Source organism: Brachycentrus maculatus, unplaced genomic scaffold, assembly GCF_059751285.1.
Source record: "Brachycentrus maculatus isolate JH-2025_06_01 unplaced genomic scaffold, ASM5975128v1 h1tg000477l, whole genome shotgun sequence".
Lineage (NCBI taxonomy): Eukaryota > Metazoa > Arthropoda > Insecta > Trichoptera > Brachycentridae > Brachycentrus > Brachycentrus maculatus.
In genome coordinates this window covers 249,471-270,065 of record NW_028281224.1, presented here as the reverse complement: position 1 = coordinate 270,065, position 20,595 = coordinate 249,471, and the positions used below count along the sequence as shown (strand labels likewise).

The following is a 20,595-nucleotide window of genomic DNA, read 5'->3' as shown; positions in this document are numbered from 1 at the left end:
ACACTATTTCTTTCAACACCGGATGTTCGCGATTCGTTTGATCTGTTATGCAAAGGCGTAAAAAAGAGATGTGATTTTTGCATTGATAACGTTTCATACATTTGGTTAAGAGATATTTTACATTATCAAACACATTTTACATTATCAAACACATTTTACTTTTGAATTATTTATGTTTTAATTGTGGTGTTTCTGGCATAGTAATCCCAATAGTCGAGGTTACCAAAGGGTTTATCAAATATTATTGCATCTTTTTCCGACCATTTGTCACTCAAATCCTTTTTTTTTATTTTGATTTTTTTTAACCTTTTGTTACGTCAGTTATTAAATAAATGTTAATAAGTCACAACGGAAGAAATGTGCGCAGGCAACACCCCCCTGATGTACGGGTGCGCCGGCGGACACGAGGGCGTGGTGGCCGCGCTGCTGGAGGCCGGGGCCAACGTAGAGGACCACAACGAGAACGGCCACACGCCGCTCATGGAAGCCGCCTCCGCCGGCCATGTACCAGTCGCTAAGGTAATAACTCGCAACTCAATTTTCTTCTTTTTGGCTCCCTATGATAAGCGTATGAAAGGCTCTTTGATACATCTATGTAATCCTTATCCGCACCCAATGGTGCATAGGGCACTGCATCGTATAGAAGCAGTGTTATCTTGATTGCTAAATACACAAAATCAGCCTTACGCTTCAGGTACCAGTCCAGGGTCGTATTTGCATACTATGGACGCGACTATTCCAAATTAAATTGAAATATCATTCTAAAATAGATAGCTGCCTCGTGCAATTTTAAATATTTGACATTTCGCTCACTCCTTTCAAGAACGTCATAAATCAAAAATCTTCAATTTTCAGTTTTGCGTGTTTTCGGAATGCCCAGAAAATGTACTATATCCCAGCAAAAGCGGCATATTTTTAACTTAATATTTACCCGCTACAGGGCAGAAAGTGTTGTTTTTGCATTTTGAAGAAAAGGTATTGTTTAAGTATTTTTTTAAATATACTAATTATTTTTCAAATGGAGAAAAAACTTTCAGGTTTTACCTAAAAAGATCTGTTGCTCAGTAAAAAGTTCAATAAGTGGCTTGATATTTATTTTTAATATTTTGTGTTATATTTTGAAACTTTAAAAACGTTCTCCTGAAAAATCAAGTTTTTTGATTTATGACGTTCTTGAAAGGAGTGAGCGATTTATTATCAATACACTTTGGACGGAAAAGGTATTTCTATCCATTCAGTCAATTGATGCTTAAGTACAGGAAAGGTATTTCTATCCATTCCGTCAATTGATGCTTAAGGATGAGAAGGGTATTTTTAACTTGTGCGCAAAGAAGAAATTACATATTTAATGTTTTTATATGATTTTTTTTACCAATCATCTTGTTAAGATCTTAACCATGTGTACATAATTATCAAATCCCATCGCCAATGGTCGGCAAGCAAAAAAACACGCATCCTCTGAAGTGTGTTAATAAAGAAAATACTGCTTCCATATAATGCAGTGTCATTTGCTCCATCTGGTGCAGATAAGGGTTAGAAGCATCTGAGACTGGGTGTCATATACATTAATTGAAAAAATTCCTCATCATGTTTCAAAAGATAATAATCTCATAATAAATTATATCTTATATTACAACATAAAATCTTAGTGAAATATTATGCAGTAAGCATTTATATATTCACTTTAAAGTTTAAAAAAATACATGTCCCTCATTCCTTTCAAGAACATCATAAATCAAAAAACTTGATTTTTCAGGAGAACGTTGTTAAACATTAAAAATATAACATAATGTATTAAAAATAAATATCAAGCCACTTATTGAACTTTTTACTGTGCAACACATATTTTTAGGTAAAACCTGAAGGTTTTTTCTCCATTTCAAAAATATTTAATATCTTTAAAAAAATAATTAAACAACACCTTTTCATCAAAATGCAAAAACAACGCTTTCTGCCCTATAGCGGGTAAATATTAAGTTAAAAATATGCCGCTTTCACCGGGATATAATACATTTTCTGTTCATTCCGAAAACATGCACAACTGAAAATTGTCGATTTTTGATTTATGACGTTCTTGAAAGGAGTGAGCGATGTGTTATAATTATACTCTCATCTAAAACTAATGAAATGAAGTGCGCTTTATCACAGCTAGCATTTTCATAATGCAGATAATATTTGTATATCTTACCATTAATAATATATTCTGTGTATTATTATCATGAATTTATAATCTGACTGGAATTTAAACAGCATTCAAGGACATAATGCTTAGAAAGGCCCCATATTTAAGGGAATCAAATGCATTGGCCTTTGCATTATATATTATGCATAGACCTGTTATGATAATTTCTGCACATATTGGATTCACAAAGTCACTTTCAAATACATCATTCTATAATTATACTTTTTAGAAAGTAAAGGGTTTTTGTTTTGTTTGGCCAGTATGTATATACATTTTGCTAGGTTTTGTTTATTTGATCGGAAAAACTTTAATAAATGTAAAACCGTAGTTTATTCCACTTGTGTAAAGGAAACAAAAGATGTGATTTCTGTGAAATTATAAACCGGATAAAATGTAATTATTGATTGAGAGTATCAATTAAACTTTTTATTTACCCTTTATTTTTGTTAAATGTCGTAATTGCGTTGCGCGTTGTCAATGTCACCACTGATTCAAAATGTGAGATCAATTCAATACTGGATTTTGTAATTTTTGGGATGCTTTACTGTCTAAAAGCTACATTAACTTCAAAACCGAAGGAGTTAACTTAATCTTAGACCACTGGACTTGTTTCAATGTACCTAAATACGGGACTATCGTAAATGTATGACCATAAGAAAAACTCTCATTTCACTAAAAATATTTAAAAAATAAATGCAACATGTTTTTTTGAAAACTTTGTATAAAATACGAACATAAAATATTAGTAAAACATTATGATACATGCTAGTTGTCACTGCGTTCTTTGCATGTGTTGCCTCAGTGCTCCCCAGAAATTGGATATTCGTCTTAAATTTTACTAATTGCTTATTTGGTGCCACAATGGCATAATTACACTTTTAGGAATATTACAGAAGATGCCATTCGGATGCTGTAGCAACAGAAATGGTGCCATTTTACTCAATTCTACAATGACACTTGCGGCATTTCAAACACAAAATCAATTCTGTTGATGTTTCTCCCGGTGTTTCTCGCGATGTAAATAGTCTTCGTGCACATTTTGACACAAAATATTTTAAAAAATTACGTCCTTGTTGCACCAAATGAGGGAAATGTCCCGTAATCTAGAGTTGACAAATATGTTAAGATCCTTCATGGTTTCCAGATCTTGCTGGAGAATGGCGCCGGCATCAACACGCACTCGAACGAGTTCAAGGAGTCGGCGCTCACGCTGGCCTGCTACAAGGGGCACCTGGACATGGTGCGCTTCCTGCTGGCGGCGGGCGCGGACCAGGAGCACAAGACCGACGAGATGCACACGGCGCTCATGGAGGCCTCCATGGACGGCCACGTCGAGGTGGCGCGCTTGCTGCTGGACAGCGGGGCACAGGTATCCATCCCTCTCCTTTCTTTGCTGACGATCTCGATCGTGCTCGATCTTGAAACTCCAAACATCTAAACTCTGCCCGAAGCCTACCCGAATCCCTTTCAGAATTTCAGGATAAAAAATTGAGAGGGAAACGTACTGCAATTTGCAAAATAATGATTTTGTCTACGCGCGCTATAGCTCCCTCCGGAAGCCACCTTTCACTGTTCGTTTTGATTAGTCACACATTTTTGTCAGACGGTTTTTTCATCAACCCCAACCCTTATTAGAATACTTGTTAAGGTTATATACTAATCACAAGTAACCGCAGACCCAATTCTGATCTGAACAATGTTTTTTGGCGTCTCGGGCTCTATCGAAAGTAAGCATATAGAACTCTTATAAGCGTCTCCCGCTCTCTACTAACAGTATGTAAAAAATGCTTTTCAGCGTTTCTTGCAAACAATGTGTGAACAGTAAGAAAGTATTTACAGTACAGTATATGTACATCCTATACAGGACTTGTAACTACGCTTAACATGTAAAAGTGTTGCCTTTTCATTTAATTAATTAAATGCTCTTTTTTATTTACATTTCCAACAAATATTAATACAGTAATTAATTTTAAAAATCTGATTATCAAATTGGATTATGAAATTGGAGTTCTACTCATCTCTCCCACCTTCTGGAGACTTTGGTCTCTTTGTGAGCATTGAATTATGAGTGTAATTTTGTTTCAGGTCAACATGCCAACAGACAGTTTCGAGAGTCCCCTTACCCTGGCTGCCTGCGGAGGTCACGTAGAGTTGGCTATGCTGCTCATCGAGAGAGGGGCGAACATCGAAGAGGTAATATATTATATTTCTATTCAATTTATTTCTAGCCAATTCCTGTTAAGTCCTAATGGGGATCTAGCTGACTAATTGAACTAAACACTAATCCCTTTCACTGCCTACACTGGGGTACTTCTAGAAAATTTGGTGATGGACTTACAATCTTGTATTTATTTAGATTGGCGGTGACAGGTATATTGAAAGCTTTTAAATGTTAATTCACAGTAAAATCGGGATACAATTTTTATATTGTTTCACATTTTCAATAAATTTCGCAACTTAGTTAAAAAAAAATATTGCTTAACAAGAGCAGATCTGGCAGGAAGCCAAGATGCTTCTGTATCAGATCTAGGCATGCGGTGGGACAGCTTTTAATATAGTCCTAATGGAGATTCCTTTATTGAAGTGCCTTCCGGATTGCCTAACCCTTTTATATACAAAAAATTATACTTGTATTTGTATTATCACATGTTTCTAAATGCAGTTATTTGGTGGAGATTTTAAGATATCCTTATAGATAAAATAATGAAATACACAAAAATTAACATACGTGTTTGCAGATCTGAAATTGAAACAGCGAAAACTCGTTACTTCAAAATTGAACGGACCATATCTGAAAAACGTTTCAAATTAGTCAATTTCATCATAATAATATGATATCTGTGCTAATTTTGCAAAAATAATATTTTTATTTCTAATTATCAATATTTTCCATAAATACCATATCCGTTTATTATTTTGTTTTAAATAATTGTGTCCGTGATACTTTTGTTATTATTTTTATCTGACTAATTGATAAATAAATAAAAAAAATTGTAAGACTTGCAAAATTTACAAATTGCAAAAAAAATTAAAAGGCAAAAACTTTGAATGGGCACAATATATCATAACATATGTACCGAATGTCCATGCCATACTCAAATTGTAGTTTTATTGTTTTCTAATATGTAAATTTATTGTTTACACAGTAGATAAAATGCACCAAACAGGTGTACGTATTAATGTTATCTATCTATCTACATTCAATACATTCCTCTAATGTAATAACTTCCAACATGATATGTTTACATTATCACTCCATTGAAACAAATATAGACAGTGAAAATATATAACAAAAGCAACTAAGCAAATATGACACCTTACTACCCAAAGGACACAGGTTCAATCTTCAATCAACAATTTATTCGTAGACAAATGTTGCTTTTTAAATGCTTCTTTATTCTTCCTTATCTGTACTTAATAATACATATCAAGCAATGCGATCTCATCTTTATCTTAATTTGAATATGATGATAAAACACTTTTACAATACCATTTTTGTAAACATTATTTATGTAAACTTAAACTAGTTTTAAGAACTATAGACGTTCTGTAGTTCTTTAATAGTTCTTTAGTTAATAGTTAATAATTTCTGTAGTTCTGTAGTTCTCTAATAAAACTACTCCATAGTTTTTTCCACTTTTATTTTATTTGACCAGTGATTGAGTTTCGTCGTTATCGACGCAATCAGACTAGTGGAAGGCTAGACAAAATTCTATGTTATGTACATAACAAGGCAGGGGTAAAAGACCATGATTTTAAATAATTTAAGCATTTAAATTTAATGAATTTAGTATTATATTTTTCTTCGTTTATGTTAGGATGTCAAAATGTAGATTTTAAATAACTCGCGTTTTAATGAATTAACGTTTTGTTGCATCCGGTGTATATGTATTAGTGTTTGCAAGTAGGAATGATTCCTTTGCTATTGACTCACCGCTCTGGAGTATGTGGTTGATTGTATTAACTCGGTGTGACAAGTGCACTGAAGGATTTTAGGCTCGGTTGGGAAGGAGGTCAACACAGAATACATTACCTAATCAATTGTCGTGCATGAAATCTACTGGAATACTGAACACATCAGCTGTATAAACTTCACCAACTGGATTGCTTATGCATTTTAATCCAATCAAAACGATCGCAGTGTCTTCAACTAAGCTTTTTTCCCCTTGTATTATTATTCATGTATCTCATATGGAATTTCGATTAACTTAAAAATAATATAGAAAAATTAAATGAAAAATCAATCATAGATTCTGAGTCTAAATTTGATTGTATTTTCATTCAGTTTAGTTGACAGTCTTTGAAAATGTATTAATTCTGTTGGAGAATTTTGAAAAACATGTTTAAACTGCGGATTGTACCATAAGTGTAAGAATAAATGTCGTTGGTATACAAAGGATTATTCCTTTGTTATTTTATTCATCATTACCCATCTACAAAAGATTCTAACTTCTGTCACAATCAGATACTGAAATTCTAGATTGTCAGCAAAGCAAAATATTTTATCAATTGATTCGGCAGTCACTTTGTGGATATTAATCCATTTTTAACACACTTTGGACGGGAAAAGTATTTCTACCCGTTCGGTCGATTGATGCTTAAGGACAGGAAGGGTATTTTTACATTCTGCGCCGGCCTCATTTTTAAAGTCGGATAAGAGGAATTACATATTTAATGTTTTTATATGAATACTATGCACCAATCTCTTTGTTAAGGTATCAACTAATATTAGAGTCACAAAAGATTTTAAGAAAAAGTGGTATTTACTAAGTGAAATTTCAATTAAAAAAAAAAAAAATTCAACTATCCAGTAAGTCCTCTACTTACGTGATTAATTTGTTCCAAAGGCATGTCTTCTTTTATTATCAACTTCATAATCAAAACATTTCTTTTAAATCTTAGGGGTTGAAAAAAAAATTGTCTAAGTACGAATTCACGTACGTAGAGGACTAAGTGTATTGTTAAAAATATAATTTGTTGTTATTTTCAGGTGAATGACGAGGGGTACACGCCGCTGATGGAGGCTGCCCGAGAGGGCCACGAGGAGATGGTGGCGCTGCTGCTCAGCCAGGGGGCCAACATCAACGCCCAGACCGAGGAGACCCAGGAGACGGCCCTCACGCTGGCCTGCTGCGGGGGCTTCCTCGAGGTAAATACTTCCTCATTGTCATCTCATCTTTGTGCCCAAGATTATTGCCAAGTCAAATCCGTGCATTGTCAAAGTGTTATTTATTTATTCAAACTTCATGTACAGAAAATAAATAAGTACATTGGCGGGGCTTATTGCTAAAAAGCAATATCTTCCAACCAACCAAAAACAGGCAAGTGATATTGATCAAAATGTTTGAGATCATATACATAGCTGTTTTCAATCAGAGGGTAGATAGTACTTGAACATAAAAAAAAACATAAATTACAAATTTACAAATAATAAAAACATAAATTACAAAAGATGATAATAAGGAGGGTAAAGGAAAAAAGGGAGTTTAAGGAAGGAGGTAGAGGAAAAAACTAATCATTGTCATTATGAAAATCTGTGCACTGTAAATGTGTTATCATTGTCATTATGCAAATCTATACACTGTGAACGTGTTACTAATGGTATTATGAAATTGTGCAAATCTATGCACTGTAAAAGTACTATCATCAATAGCATTATGAAATCGATTTGATTTTTATTTGATTGTTTAAGACTTATGTACCCATTGTGAATAGTGATAAATATGAGAGAAGTGAATGGTTTATTTATACAATTATATGACAAAATTCAATCTACCAAAATATTTCCAAAATCTGGTAATATTTTTATTAACCTTTTGTTGAAGAGTGACTCGTCCATAGTTGTGGGCATCCATGATCTCAATACCCGAAGTTTTGCGAGTGCATTCTTGATGAACCTTTTGTTGAAGAGTGACTCGTCCATAGTTGTGGGCATCCATGATCTCAATACCCGAAGTTTTGCGAGTGCATTCTTGATGAACCTTTTGTTGAAGAGTGACTCGTCCATAGTTGTGGGCATCCATGATCTCAATACCCGCAGTTTTGCGAGTGTATTTTTGATGAACTTTTTGTTGGAGAGTGACTCGTCCATAGTTGTGGGTATCCATGATCTCAATACCCGCAGTTTTGCGAGTGTTATGAACTTTAAGTTAAAGAGTTGTGATATCAATACTCTATATACTGATACTTGCGCAGGTGGCGGACTTCTTGATAAAGGCGGGCGCGGACATGGAGCTGGGCGCGTCCACGCCGCTGATGGAGGCCTCGCAGGAGGGCCACCTGGAGCTGGTGCGCTACCTGCTGGAGGCGGGCGCGGCTGACGTGCACGCGCAGACGCAGTCGGGCGATACGGCGCTCACCTACGCGGCGGAGAACGGCCACACGGACGTGGCCGACCTGCTGCTGCAGTACGGCGCCGACCTGGAGCACGAGTCCGAGGGCGGCCGCACCCCCCTCATGAAGGTGGGCAATACCTACCTATTCCCTTCTAGACCTATTCAATGACATAACTCGGTATTCAACTAAATTGGGAATTGTTCATTTGGGGTCTCATTTGAAATGCCGCTTTCGGGTCCTTACTATATCTCTTCTTCTTCTAACCCTTATCCACACTCAATGGTGCATAGGGTATTGCATCGTATTGACGCAGTTTTATCTTGATCTTTATTTACGTGAAGGCATGATGATCACCCCTGCGCTTCAGGGACCAGTCCAGGCTTATATTAAATAAATATTAGATTGTAAAATCACTAATATTTATTTTCATCCTCCCTGAGAATCGAACCCGGGACCTGCACGGTAGCTAGACACGCTAACCATTACACCACGGAGGCGGGCAAAACGGCCCTAACTATATACTGGATAATTACTCTTTAAGAATAAGCTGGACGTTTATGTATGAATGTATATATTGACCCGGCCTCTAAGAACCACCAATTTTGAGCGGAAGATGAGATTAGCATCCCCGTTTGCTTGTTTATTTAACAATAATGTGATGTGGTGTATCCAGGCTTGCCGAGCGGGTCACCTGTGCACCGTCCAGTTCCTGGTGGGCAAGAGGGCAAACGTGAACCGGAGCACCAGCAACAACGACCACACGCCCCTCTCGCTGGCCTGCGCCGGGGGCCACCACGAGACGGTCAAGTTCCTGCTGGCGCACTCGGCTGACCCCTTCCACAAGCTCAAGGACAACAGCACCATGCTCATCGAGGCGGCCAAGGGCGGCCATACGGCCGTGGTGCAGTGCCTCCTAGACTACCCGCACTCCATCATGATGGCGCCCGCGCCGCCGCCTCCGCCGCCGCCCCTGCAGATCATCCAGCAGCAGGCTGGTAAGTCAACTCCCCGATCAATCTCCGCACATCTTTCTTCGGCGTTATAATCATATTTTGATGACTTTTTATCCTTTAAACAGTGCTCTAGCCTTTAGGTTGTTCAGTGCGTCCGACGATAAATCGCATTTGACAGTTTCACTCTTGACAACATTAGAGGACTCTGTCCACACCCATTGATAAATTCGATAAAAAAATATACACATCTGATGAGTCGATGTCCTCACATTTTCAAGGACATTTTGTATCTCTTCAATCATCGATAGACACATCCGATATATCGTTTCTATTCAACCTTCGCATAGTTTCGGCATACATCTTATTGCGTTAAATGACTTTTCTTCTTCTCTTTTCTAGACCTCTCTTGCATTAGGGATTTTCTAGCGCTCCGAGTTTAATCTCTTCACATTTTCAAAGTCATTGAATCTTTTGGGCTCTAACTGACATCCTTTATACAAACATTATATAATCCTTTACTCATCCTCCACACTCTTTCATGGGCATTATACGTTTTACACTCTGCACCGACAAGTCCAATAAATTGATCAATTCATATTCAGTTAATTGAAATTGTATTTAAGAGCTTCTTGCGACAAAATTACCTATAGTTTGTATTCCACTTGACTTGGTTTTCTATCCTATTGGTCTGGGTTTTATTCCCGGCAGGGTTATCATTAATACTGGGTGTTTTAACACTTTTACTTGGCATTCGTGTAATTTACATTTAAGATAATGATGCATTATCTGATGCGGCGCTTTATGCACCGTTAGACGTGGATCGCCAAGTGTAATAGATCAAAATTGACTTACAGATAGCTTAGTTTATCCATTAAATATTAAAGTCAAACAATGATATTTAGAGTTTACTAAATTGTGATTTATTATTAAAAACATTTAAAAAAAATTGTGACAATTGTTTTGCCTTGTTATGACATTTTCGAACTGTGCAGTAGTTTTAAAATGCCATAACAAGGTGAAACAATTGTGGCAAATTTTATTTTTACGTGTTTTTAATAATGAAATACAATTTAGTAGACCCTAAAAATCAGTGTTTGATTTTAATGTTTAACATATAAATTAAAATGGAGTTCTACAAATTTGTCCGCCTCCGTAGTGTAATGGTCAGCACGCTTGCCTACCCCACTGGAGGTCCCCGGTTCGATTCCCAGTGGAGTCAAATAAATATAAGTGATTTTTCACTCTAATATTTATTCAATATTACCCTGGACTGGTACCTGAAGCGGAGGGCTGATCACCTTTCCTTCATGTGTAAACGATCTAAATAACACCGCGTTTATATGATGCAGTGCCCTATGCACCATTAGGGTGCGGATAAAGGTTTGATGAATATTTATTCAATATTATCCTGGACTAGTACCTGAAGCAGAGGGCTCATCACCTTTCCTTCATGTGTAAATGATCAAAATAACACCGCGTTTATATGATGCAGTGCCCTATGCACCATCGGGTGCAGGAAAGGGTTTGAAGAAGACAAATTGAACGCCAAATCTAAAAATAAATTGTCGACAATGTCGTTGCTTTCGTGGTCAGCGGTAAAGATACGTAGATATCTGCTAGATGAAGATTGAGGGGCCTTTAGTTGGTACGCAGCGAGTGTAGGATGTCATAAGCTTGAAATGTTTCCAGTGGTGGATGTGGGTGGCGGAGTGGCGGCAGGTGGGGAGGAGGGCGCGGGGGCGGCTGCGGGCGGGCTGTACTCGCCCATGGGCTTCCCCCGCTCGCTGCAGCCGCTGGTGCCGATCCCCCAACACCTGCTGCCCATGAACCCCGAGGAAGCTCAGTACTATGTGGAAGGTAGGACCCCCACATGCGCGCACCGCCCACCCGACTGCGACTCCATAGTTCTCGGTCATAGTTCGCCGGCCTCTAGCACCCGTCCGAACCTCTACAAATATCTGCAGATCGGTCACGTGTCTACCATACGCTTGGAGCGAAATCGGAGATTTAACACTATTTTTTTTTTCATATTTCGCTGGATGAGTACCCGTTCGAACCTGTACGAATATCTACAAATGTATCTACGCTCGGAGCAAAATCGGAGATTTCACACTCTAATAATTATTTCATATTTGCCGGATGAGTATCCGTCCAAAACCTCTATGAATATCTTCAAATGTGTCTAACGTGCGGTCGGAGCAAAATCGAATATTGTACACTCTAATATTTATTTAGACTCATTACCCTGGACTTTTGCCTGAAGCGCAGAAGTAATCACCTTGTCTTCATGTTAGTAACAATCAAGATAACACTGCTTCGATACGATGCAGTGCCCTATGCACCATTGGGTGCGGATAAGGGTTAGAAGTAGATGAGCGCCCATCCAAACCTCTGCGAAAATCTACAGATCGGTCATGTGTCTATCGTACGCTCGGAGCAAAATCTCAGGTGAAATTCAGCACTTTCTTGTCGAGGATATAAATGATTCATTAAAAAAAATGTGATGTTTCTAAAACCTGACAAAATAAACTGTTTTAATATTTTTTTAATAAATTGCATCCCAAACTAGATACAGCTATGTTTACTAGTGTATGTGAACTAGCGTCATTTCTTCCTGAGAATTTATAAAATGTTAAATGACTGTCAATAGTACACTAAGTCTTGATTTTATGCACCATTTTATATTTTAGTATTTATACAAGACCAGTTCACTGAGTCATTCCGATGATAAAATCCGTTCCAAGATTTCGAGTCAACATTTCAAAATTACGCAAGTAAGCAAAAACACAATGTGTGAGATCGGCGATAGGTCTGTTTGGCTAACTGCGAAGAAATATGCGTTCACAACAAGCCAATAGGTTTGAATGATTAACTCGAGGACGTCTCATTGTTTCGGGATTAGGCCGATATAGGAGGCTTGCTCAGTGGAATGTCCTAAAGATTTGATGTATCGTCACATGTTGCTTATTTGAAGTTCCATTCGAGTCGTGTTTAAATTGACCGTTCAGATTATCAGGCATCATATGGATATATTTACAGTTGCCCCTGATCATAGTTTTAATCTCTTGAGACTGTTTGATTTTACGGGACCTTGACTTCGTATCAATTCTTTATTTTAAGTGCTTTCACACATGGTTTAACACAGAGAACATCATAGTCTAAGCTTAATTCGAAGGTGTACAGTTTACACCCGTGCTGAGCCAAGCTGGTTTCCCACCATCGGCCTCCCGGATTTTGATTACTAAAAAACCCATTTCCCTTCCAGGATGGAATGATGGCTTCCTGTACCTGTCCTCGCCACAGAACGAGGGTCCAGACTCGCCCCCCGCGGCGGGCGGACCCGCGCCCCCGCAGCCCCCTCAGCAGCTGACGCCGCAGCAGCAGCTGCAGCTCCAGCAGCAGCAGCAGCACCAGCAGCTGCACCAGCTCCAGCAGCTGCAGCAGCAGCAGCAACAGCAGCAGCAGCAGCAGCAGCAGCAGCAGCAGGCGGCGGGCGGCGGCAGCGCGGGCGGGAAGCACAAGATGGTGGTTCGCAAGTCCCGCCTGTCCCTGCCCCCCGCCGCGCCCCCCCAGGACCACCACCTCCCTCCCCCGCCTGACCTCACTCAGGTAATATATTCCTTTCTAACTATCGAACCAAAATGTAATACTAGTCGTCCATGGCCGAATAAATATCTTTCGAATCGAGTAGAATTTCTGCACCTTCAAAGAAGGATCTTGAATTCCTTGTGTTGCTGCGAACATTTTAGGTCTTTTGTGACCTCCCTCTTATCATAGCTCACTCTCAAGTGAGTCATGAAACTCACGACTTGTCTTGGGAGCTTCACCTTCTCCGAGTCGAGTAGTGGCCCTCCAAGGATGTGGCTTTGATTGTGAGCAAGTGCGTCACAATTATAGAGAATATGGATAGATATTCAAAGTCGTATGAATTTTCTTGTTGGTGTAGGGTCCCCCTTTTAACTCTTGGGTAAACAATGTGTGTACTCTGAACGACATGGGTTCGATAATTATTTTTCTAACCCTTATCCGCACCCAATGGTGCATAGGACACTGCATCATATAGAAGCAATGTTATAATGACCGTTAAATACACGAAGGAAAGGTGATCAGCCCTCCGCTTCAGGTACCAGTCCGGGGTCATATTAAATAAATATTACACTGAAAAATCACAAATATTTATTTCGACCCTCTTGGGAATCGAACCCGATACCTCCAGCATGGTAGCCTAGCGTGCTGACCATTACACTACGGAGGCGGACGACTTGATAGTAGGGGTTCCGAAAATATTACTAGTTGATTCTGGTAAATTGAAAAGTGAAAAAGTAAATTAAACACATTAGTATTAACACTTTATTTTCGTGGTGCCATAGTGGCGGCACTTAAGTAGTGTGGCAGACCATGCATGCTGAAACTATGCCGCCACTTCAGTGCTAAGGGTTAATTATGTCATTTGTGCTTAGCATATTAGTGGTGAATGTAGCGATGCTGATACACAAATTGTTCCAGAAGGTTGTCCGGATGATACCCATGGGCAACGAGAGTGAATCAGCACCGCCCCCCACGCAAGACAAGAAGCCGTCGAGAGAGGAGCAGATATTCCAGAAACAACAGATATTAGAAGAACTAAAGGTAAAACTTGCCTCTCGCTTCTTGTAGTGACTGCGGATAATGTTCACTTCACCACAATTGGTCAGCAAAGCAACTCCTCACTACTGGCATCTTCCCCATATCAAAGCAATTGGACCCCTTAACAGAGGTCTATATGATTTTTGTTGGGTAATACAGTGAAACCCCTATTTTACATTTTTCAAGGGACCGAAAAAAAAACAACTTAAACGGAGGGAAAATGTAAGCGGGGGTATTAAAAAAAACGTTTTAAATTTTATTTTTTATGGAAAAAAATGTAAAAACTTAATTGGAGGGAAAATGCAAAAAGGGGGTATTGAAAAAAATGTACCATTCAAAAATTTATTTTTTATTAATGGGAATTAATTTTTTATTAATAGAATCACCAACACCCAAACATTTCTCAGTTTGTGCGTACGTGACGTGCTTTGAGTACACGCGCACACCAGCTATAGCGGCAACTTGCGATGTATTTTTTTCTCATTTTCTAATACTTACCATTTTCTAATATTCCCATTTTTAAATCACTTCTTCGTATGGTGTTAAAAATACATGTCACCGTTGAAGGTGGAAAATTTTAGCACCGTAAGGGAAAGGTTAAGGTGATATTGCTAGTTTGTATTAGTGCTCATTATTAACAACGTCTCTTGTTACAGAGGGTGGAGAGAGAGTTAGCCCTGAAGGGAGCGAGTGGGTCCATGTCCTTAATGAACAACCAACTCGAGCCCATCACACCGCCCATTCCACTCCTGGACCTCACACAACCGCAAGGTATTAATTAGACTATCACTTTAGACAACATGTTCTCAATAAGTTGGATTTATCAGTGTTACGTGATATATGTGAGAATTAGAAGGTTGAGCTATGTGTACAAGCTATACTATATGATGCACAGTCATGTTTTAAAGGTACTTTGTATTTTTTGTCGGCAAAGTCTGAGATTTAAATGAATTTAATAATGATAATACTTTTATAAATATTTTTTTGTATTGTAACTTTTCAATTATTGAAAAATTATGCATGAGAATAGTGTTGAAGGAGCCAGAATTAGGTATTAATGTTTTTTTAATAGTAGCAAAATAAAACCTTTTGAATTATCAAGTTTTTGCTGTATATACACTGCAATGTATTTAAAAATTAGAATCTACGCATAAGCATAACACTATGTCGATATTTATTTTAATCGGAAATATTATTATTTTTGTGGAAATCTTATACAATGAATCTAAATTAAAATAATAGTATTTTCTTACAATAGAATTTAATGAATCGGAATATAAAACGACCTCGAATACAATGACCTGACAAATGTTTCACACCCATTTTTGATCGCACACTTAATCCAAATGGCGGTTATTTTCTTTAAACAATGGCCTCTAACGATGCGTATATCTCTAGGTATGTCGCTAGCCAATACAGCACCCTTGGCCCTACCAACCCTTGTCGGTGTAGCCCCCAGTCTGCAAGAACTCCAAGATTACGCCCAAGGTGAACTATACACTTAGTCTAAGGGATTCAAACGCCTGGCTCATACTCTATACACTTAGTCTAATGGATTCAAACGCTAGGCTCATACTCCATACACTTGGTCTAATGGATTCAAACTCTTTGCTCATGCTCCATACACTTGGTCTAAGGGATTCCAACGCTTGGCTCATACTACATACACTCAGTGGCTAATATTGCTCACTGGCTCATACTCTGCTGAGCAGTTTGCGGACATTTTAATTTTTTTTTTTTAATAATCATTATACCAATTGACTCGCTGAGAATTTTTTGAATTGATCTTTTTAGGGACACAATATCATTTTGATTTTTATGTAGTATTTCACGAATGTAATAATCGGATCAAATTTTGTATTGTTCTCTTCACTGGGAGATCCCATCCCAAAGAATACATTTTAGATTCACTACTGACCCTTATCCGCACCCAATGGTGCATAGGGCATTGCATCAAATTGATACAATGTTTAGTTGAACCTGAGACCTCCAGCACTAGACAAATGCGGTAACTAATACCCCATGGAGGCCGACAAAATATATAGTTATATATTTTATTTGGCAGTCATTTTTTAATTTGGAATTCATGATCATATTCAGATATATGTCCAATAGAAAATATAAGTTTATAGGATAAACAGCAAATATAATTGTATTTTTCATATGGGCTGTATTTTTACTAATGGCTTAGCTAAGCTTAGATATGAATTTGAATGCTACAAGTCGTAATGAAGGGCATCGCTTTATGCAGGCCAGAGCAATTGAAATTTTTGACATAAAGTTTTAAAAACAAAAAAAAATATTTATCCAGGCATGGAGAAATAATGAGCTCAATAAAATGTTAAATATTAAAATCTATTGTAAAGCCCTTGTCACAATACACTTTAAGAAGTAGTGGTATTTACCAAGAGAAATTTATACATAGATATTACCACAAAGCGACTGCCAAATCAATGAATGAAAAAATTATTTTGTCATCCCTGCGGTTTGTTTATATGACACTGATCAACATAATTTTTATAATATAACAAATAGGTTGAATGTCATCTAGTGTTAGGGGGCCATCTTGTATTCTGTTTAGGATTTTATTTGTGGTCATAAAAATAAACACTGAAAGGGTTAATTATATTCCACACACAGTCGGGAAAACACAGGAATTTTGTTGTAAATGAGATTTACTCTGTTTGCAAATCATACAAATCTATAAAAAAAGGCAAACTTGTGCATAATACATATATGGACATTGGTTATTGGACCATTTGACTGTTAAAATTAAATTCTTCAGGAGTCAGAATAATTGTCAGGCATGTATGATAAGATTCATGAAGTCCGCCTTCGTGGTGTAATGGTTAGCGTGTTTAGCTTGTCCCGGGCTAGATTCCCAGGGGGGTGGTGCAAATAAATATTAGTGATTTCACACTCTAAAATTCATTTAATATTCCCTGAAGCGCAGGAGTAAGTAACGATCAAGATAACACTCAATATGATACAGTGCCCTATGTACCATTGGGTGCGGATAAGGGTTAGAAGAAGAAGACATATGCATCAGATATCTAGTAGTTTAATATCAAGATATTTGTAGTTCAAATTTTTTCAACACTTGAGTTTTAAGAAAAAAATATGTAACTGTTATTCCAGGTCTGAAGATGGGCAGGCAGTTTGCGCGGCAGTACTCCAACGCATTCCAGATACCCCAACAGCAGCAACAGTACGCGCAACAGCAGCAGCAGGCCCTGCAACAGCAGCAGCCAGCGCCGCAGCCCCTGACCTCGCAGCAGCAACAGCAGCAGCAGCACCAGCAACTCCAGCAGCAGCAGCAGCTCTACCAGCTGCAGCAGCAACACCACCCTCCCCACCACACCACGCCCAACCCCGCCAGTCAAGTTAGCCAGGTAATGAGAAGCAAGTAGGCTGACTTGTTCAATACCCACAACAGCCGTTTCACCCGATATCCACGACAGTTGTTATATGGAGTTTCACCCAATATTCAAGACAGTTGTTATTTGGAGTTTCACTTAATATCTTCTTCTTCTTCTTTTTAATGGCTTTTCACCCATCTTGGGTGTTATAGCTAGAGTTATTTTTATTTACACTTTTTACATTTGACTTTCAAGTGTTAGTATTCCTGTTAGTGAGGTTAGTTTTATTAGTAATGTTAGTTTGTTTAGTGAGGTATCATATACCTTTACAAATTTATACAATTAATTTTAAGATATTTACAAATTATTTTATATACAAGTTTGTTAGAGGAGGTTAATAAGGTTAAGATGTTAGTGGGAAATATCCATGACAGTTGTTAAATGGAGTTTCACCCAATATCCACGATAGTTGATATATGGAGTTTTACCCAATATCCACAGCAGCTGTTATATGGAGTCTTGCAGGCCTCCGACTTCACTATCCAATCTTTATTGTTAAGAAATACAGTAAATCATCAAATACCACTTAATTCTCACTGATTCTACGCACTTTTTAGTGCAGTTAAGCATTGAATTAAACTGTTGAAACAATTCATGAATACTTTTTGGGCAAATTTTCTAACTTCGAAATATTACAAATTATACTTGTTTTAATTAAGGGATCTTTGCTCCTAATGCTAGTCTTATAATTTGTGTGATTTTATCTTAACAATACTTCTTCTGCTCTGTGCATAGAACACCGCGATTCAAGATCGACCGAAAGCGAAACCAGTATCGAAGAAGGAAGGAAAGAACGGAAGGAAGGTGACCAACCCGACCCCGGGCATCGCGCCTCCGGTACCCCAGCAGCAGCAGCAGCAGCCCCCGCCTCAGGAAATGACTCCGCAACAGCAGCAACAACAGCAGCAGCTGCAGCAGCAGCAGCAGCAACTGATGGTGCACCAGCAGCTCACGCAACAAAATCTAAGCCTATCCCCGCAGCAGTTGCAACTCCAATTGCAACAACTTCCTATGCCAAATAGAACTCTCAAGGTGAGTTACTACTTCAAATCAATCATTTGGATCTCATCACAAAAAAGACAATGTTTTTTCTCATAAATTGATAATTGAATTTTACTAGAGTGTCTTGCTTTCATGCGCCGTGGCATAGTTAGGTAGACGCTTGACTGCGAAACTGGCGTCGCGGGTTTGATTCCCGCCAAGTACAATAAGTAAATTCAAGAAAGATTTATTTTCAATTGGTCTGGGTGTTTGTGACGTATTTTTCACATTAACCTTCACATTGACAAAACTCCTATTGTGTTGAAGACTTATTTGCCTTTGGATATTATTTGCCTTTGACATATCGCTCACTCCTTTCAACAACGTCATATATAAAAAAAACTTGATTTTACAGGAGATCGTTTTTAAAGTTTAAATTTTAATAAAATGTTTTAAAAATAAATATCAAGCCACTTATCGAACTTTTTACTGGGCAACAGATCTTTTTAGGTAAAACCTGAATAATTTTTCTCCGTTTGAAAAATACTTAAACAATACCTTTTCTTCAAAATGCAAAAACAACATTTTGGGTATCATATTGGGATTTTAGCAGGTAAATATTAAGTTAAAAATACGCCGCTTTTGCTGGGATAAAGTACATTTTCTGAGCATTGCGAAAACATGCACAACTGAAAATTGACAATTTTTGATATATGACGTTGTTGAAAGGAGTGAGCGATATGCCATGGTGTATTAGGGTAAATGCTCAAATGTGAAACTAAACGATTCACGCTAATTTCAATAAAAAATCCAGCGTGTCAATATGATTTTTACCTTCCAGAACCTAAAACCACCACCTGGACTGCAACAGCAGACCCTCGAACAGCAACAGCATCAGTTGCTGGCCATGCATCAGCAGCAAATGATGGAGCAGCGGAATGCCCTAATCCTGCACCAACAAGCGCTGCTTGAAGACCAACAATTGGTAACTGCTTCATTTGTATTATGATTTGGTCAATTAATTTAAAATGAGCTTATTCTGAGCTCTTAAAAAGACTTTAAGAGGGGATACCGCAACAGAAAAATATTAAAACCTCACCTCTTCACCTTTTTTTTGTCTGACTTTATTATATTTAAAGATTTAACTTTTTTTTGCCCTAGTAAAGGTGAATTTCATTTTTCATTTCAAACCCTTATCCTCACCCCAATGGTGCATAGGGCACTGCATCATATAAATGCAGTGTTATCTTGATCATTAACATGTAGGAAAGGTTATCAGCCCTCCGCTTCAGATACCAGTCCAGGATAATATTTTATAAATATTACAGTGAAAAAAAAATCACTTATATTTATTTAATAAAAATAAAAAAAGGTGAATCGTTCATTAATAATGTCAAATGCTAGCTTACTCAACAAAGTGTATTCGTAATACCCTTTTAAGTAGGTACTAAGTTTTAAAACACTGTTTAAAAATTATAAAAATCATGGTTTATGAACTACCACAGAGTACCGATTTGAATTTAATTTTTTTTAATCCCTCTCTAAATCTATGTATGATTCTAAGTAGGTAATAAGTTTTTTTTTTATAATTGAGTAGTCCACTTGCAATATATACCTAACTTAACGAGTTTTGGGAGATTATGTCAAAAATGAACGTTAATATTTTTAATTTTCTAAATAAAAACTAAATCTTTGTGATTCTAAGTAGGATCTGAATTTGAAAAAATAAACTGAAATTGAATTTCATTTTGTTAGATTTAATGCGTACTATGAGAGCCAATTTGTGATGCGAGAGTGTGTTGTGTGTGTAGCATGGCGGCGCACATATGATGGCGTCAGCGGCGCATGCGCAGCAAGTCAGCGTCATCACCAGCATTGCCGTGGCACCATTGCAGACTACCAAGCAGCAAAACCAGTCTGGTGAGTAAAGCAATATCACATCACAACTTTTATTTAGGCCAGTCAGTATTGGTAATGGACACTGATACAGTCCTGAAAATCGGCTCTAAATTTACCATCTTAACTATAACTGTCTCTCAACCGATAAGTACTTCTTACCCTTATCTGTACCTTAATGGTGAATAGGGTGCTGACTCAT

General features: G+C 37.7%; 1 protein-coding gene across 2 annotated transcripts in view; it reads left to right on the top strand.

Annotated features, from left to right (window-relative positions):
- The window catches only part of LOC148302109 (ankyrin repeat and KH domain-containing protein 1-like), a 71,702-nt gene that overhangs the window by 14,863 nt on the left and 36,244 nt on the right, over window positions 1–20,595 (top strand). The window contains exons 7-21 of one of the 2 annotated variants that reach the window (XM_088272150.1): window positions 368–519; window positions 3,327–3,551; window positions 4,268–4,375; window positions 7,173–7,331; window positions 8,378–8,644; window positions 9,192–9,513; window positions 11,161–11,328; window positions 12,737–13,080; window positions 13,978–14,100; window positions 14,754–14,868; window positions 15,496–15,585; window positions 17,236–17,489; window positions 18,252–18,548; window positions 19,339–19,482; window positions 20,309–20,417. In XM_088272150.1, the coding sequence (XP_088128276.1) occupies window positions 368–519; window positions 3,327–3,551; window positions 4,268–4,375; window positions 7,173–7,331; window positions 8,378–8,644; window positions 9,192–9,513; window positions 11,161–11,328; window positions 12,737–13,080; window positions 13,978–14,100; window positions 14,754–14,868; window positions 15,496–15,585; window positions 17,236–17,489; window positions 18,252–18,548; window positions 19,339–19,482; window positions 20,309–20,417 (2,877 nt within the window). Of the gene's footprint in view, window positions 1–343; window positions 520–3,326; window positions 3,552–4,267; window positions 4,376–7,172; window positions 7,332–8,377; window positions 8,645–9,191; window positions 9,514–11,160; window positions 11,329–12,736; window positions 13,081–13,977; window positions 14,101–14,753; window positions 14,869–15,495; window positions 15,586–17,235; window positions 17,490–18,251; window positions 18,549–19,338; window positions 19,483–20,308; window positions 20,418–20,595 lie in introns of both variants that reach the window. The other variant, XM_088272149.1, reaches the window with a different exon arrangement.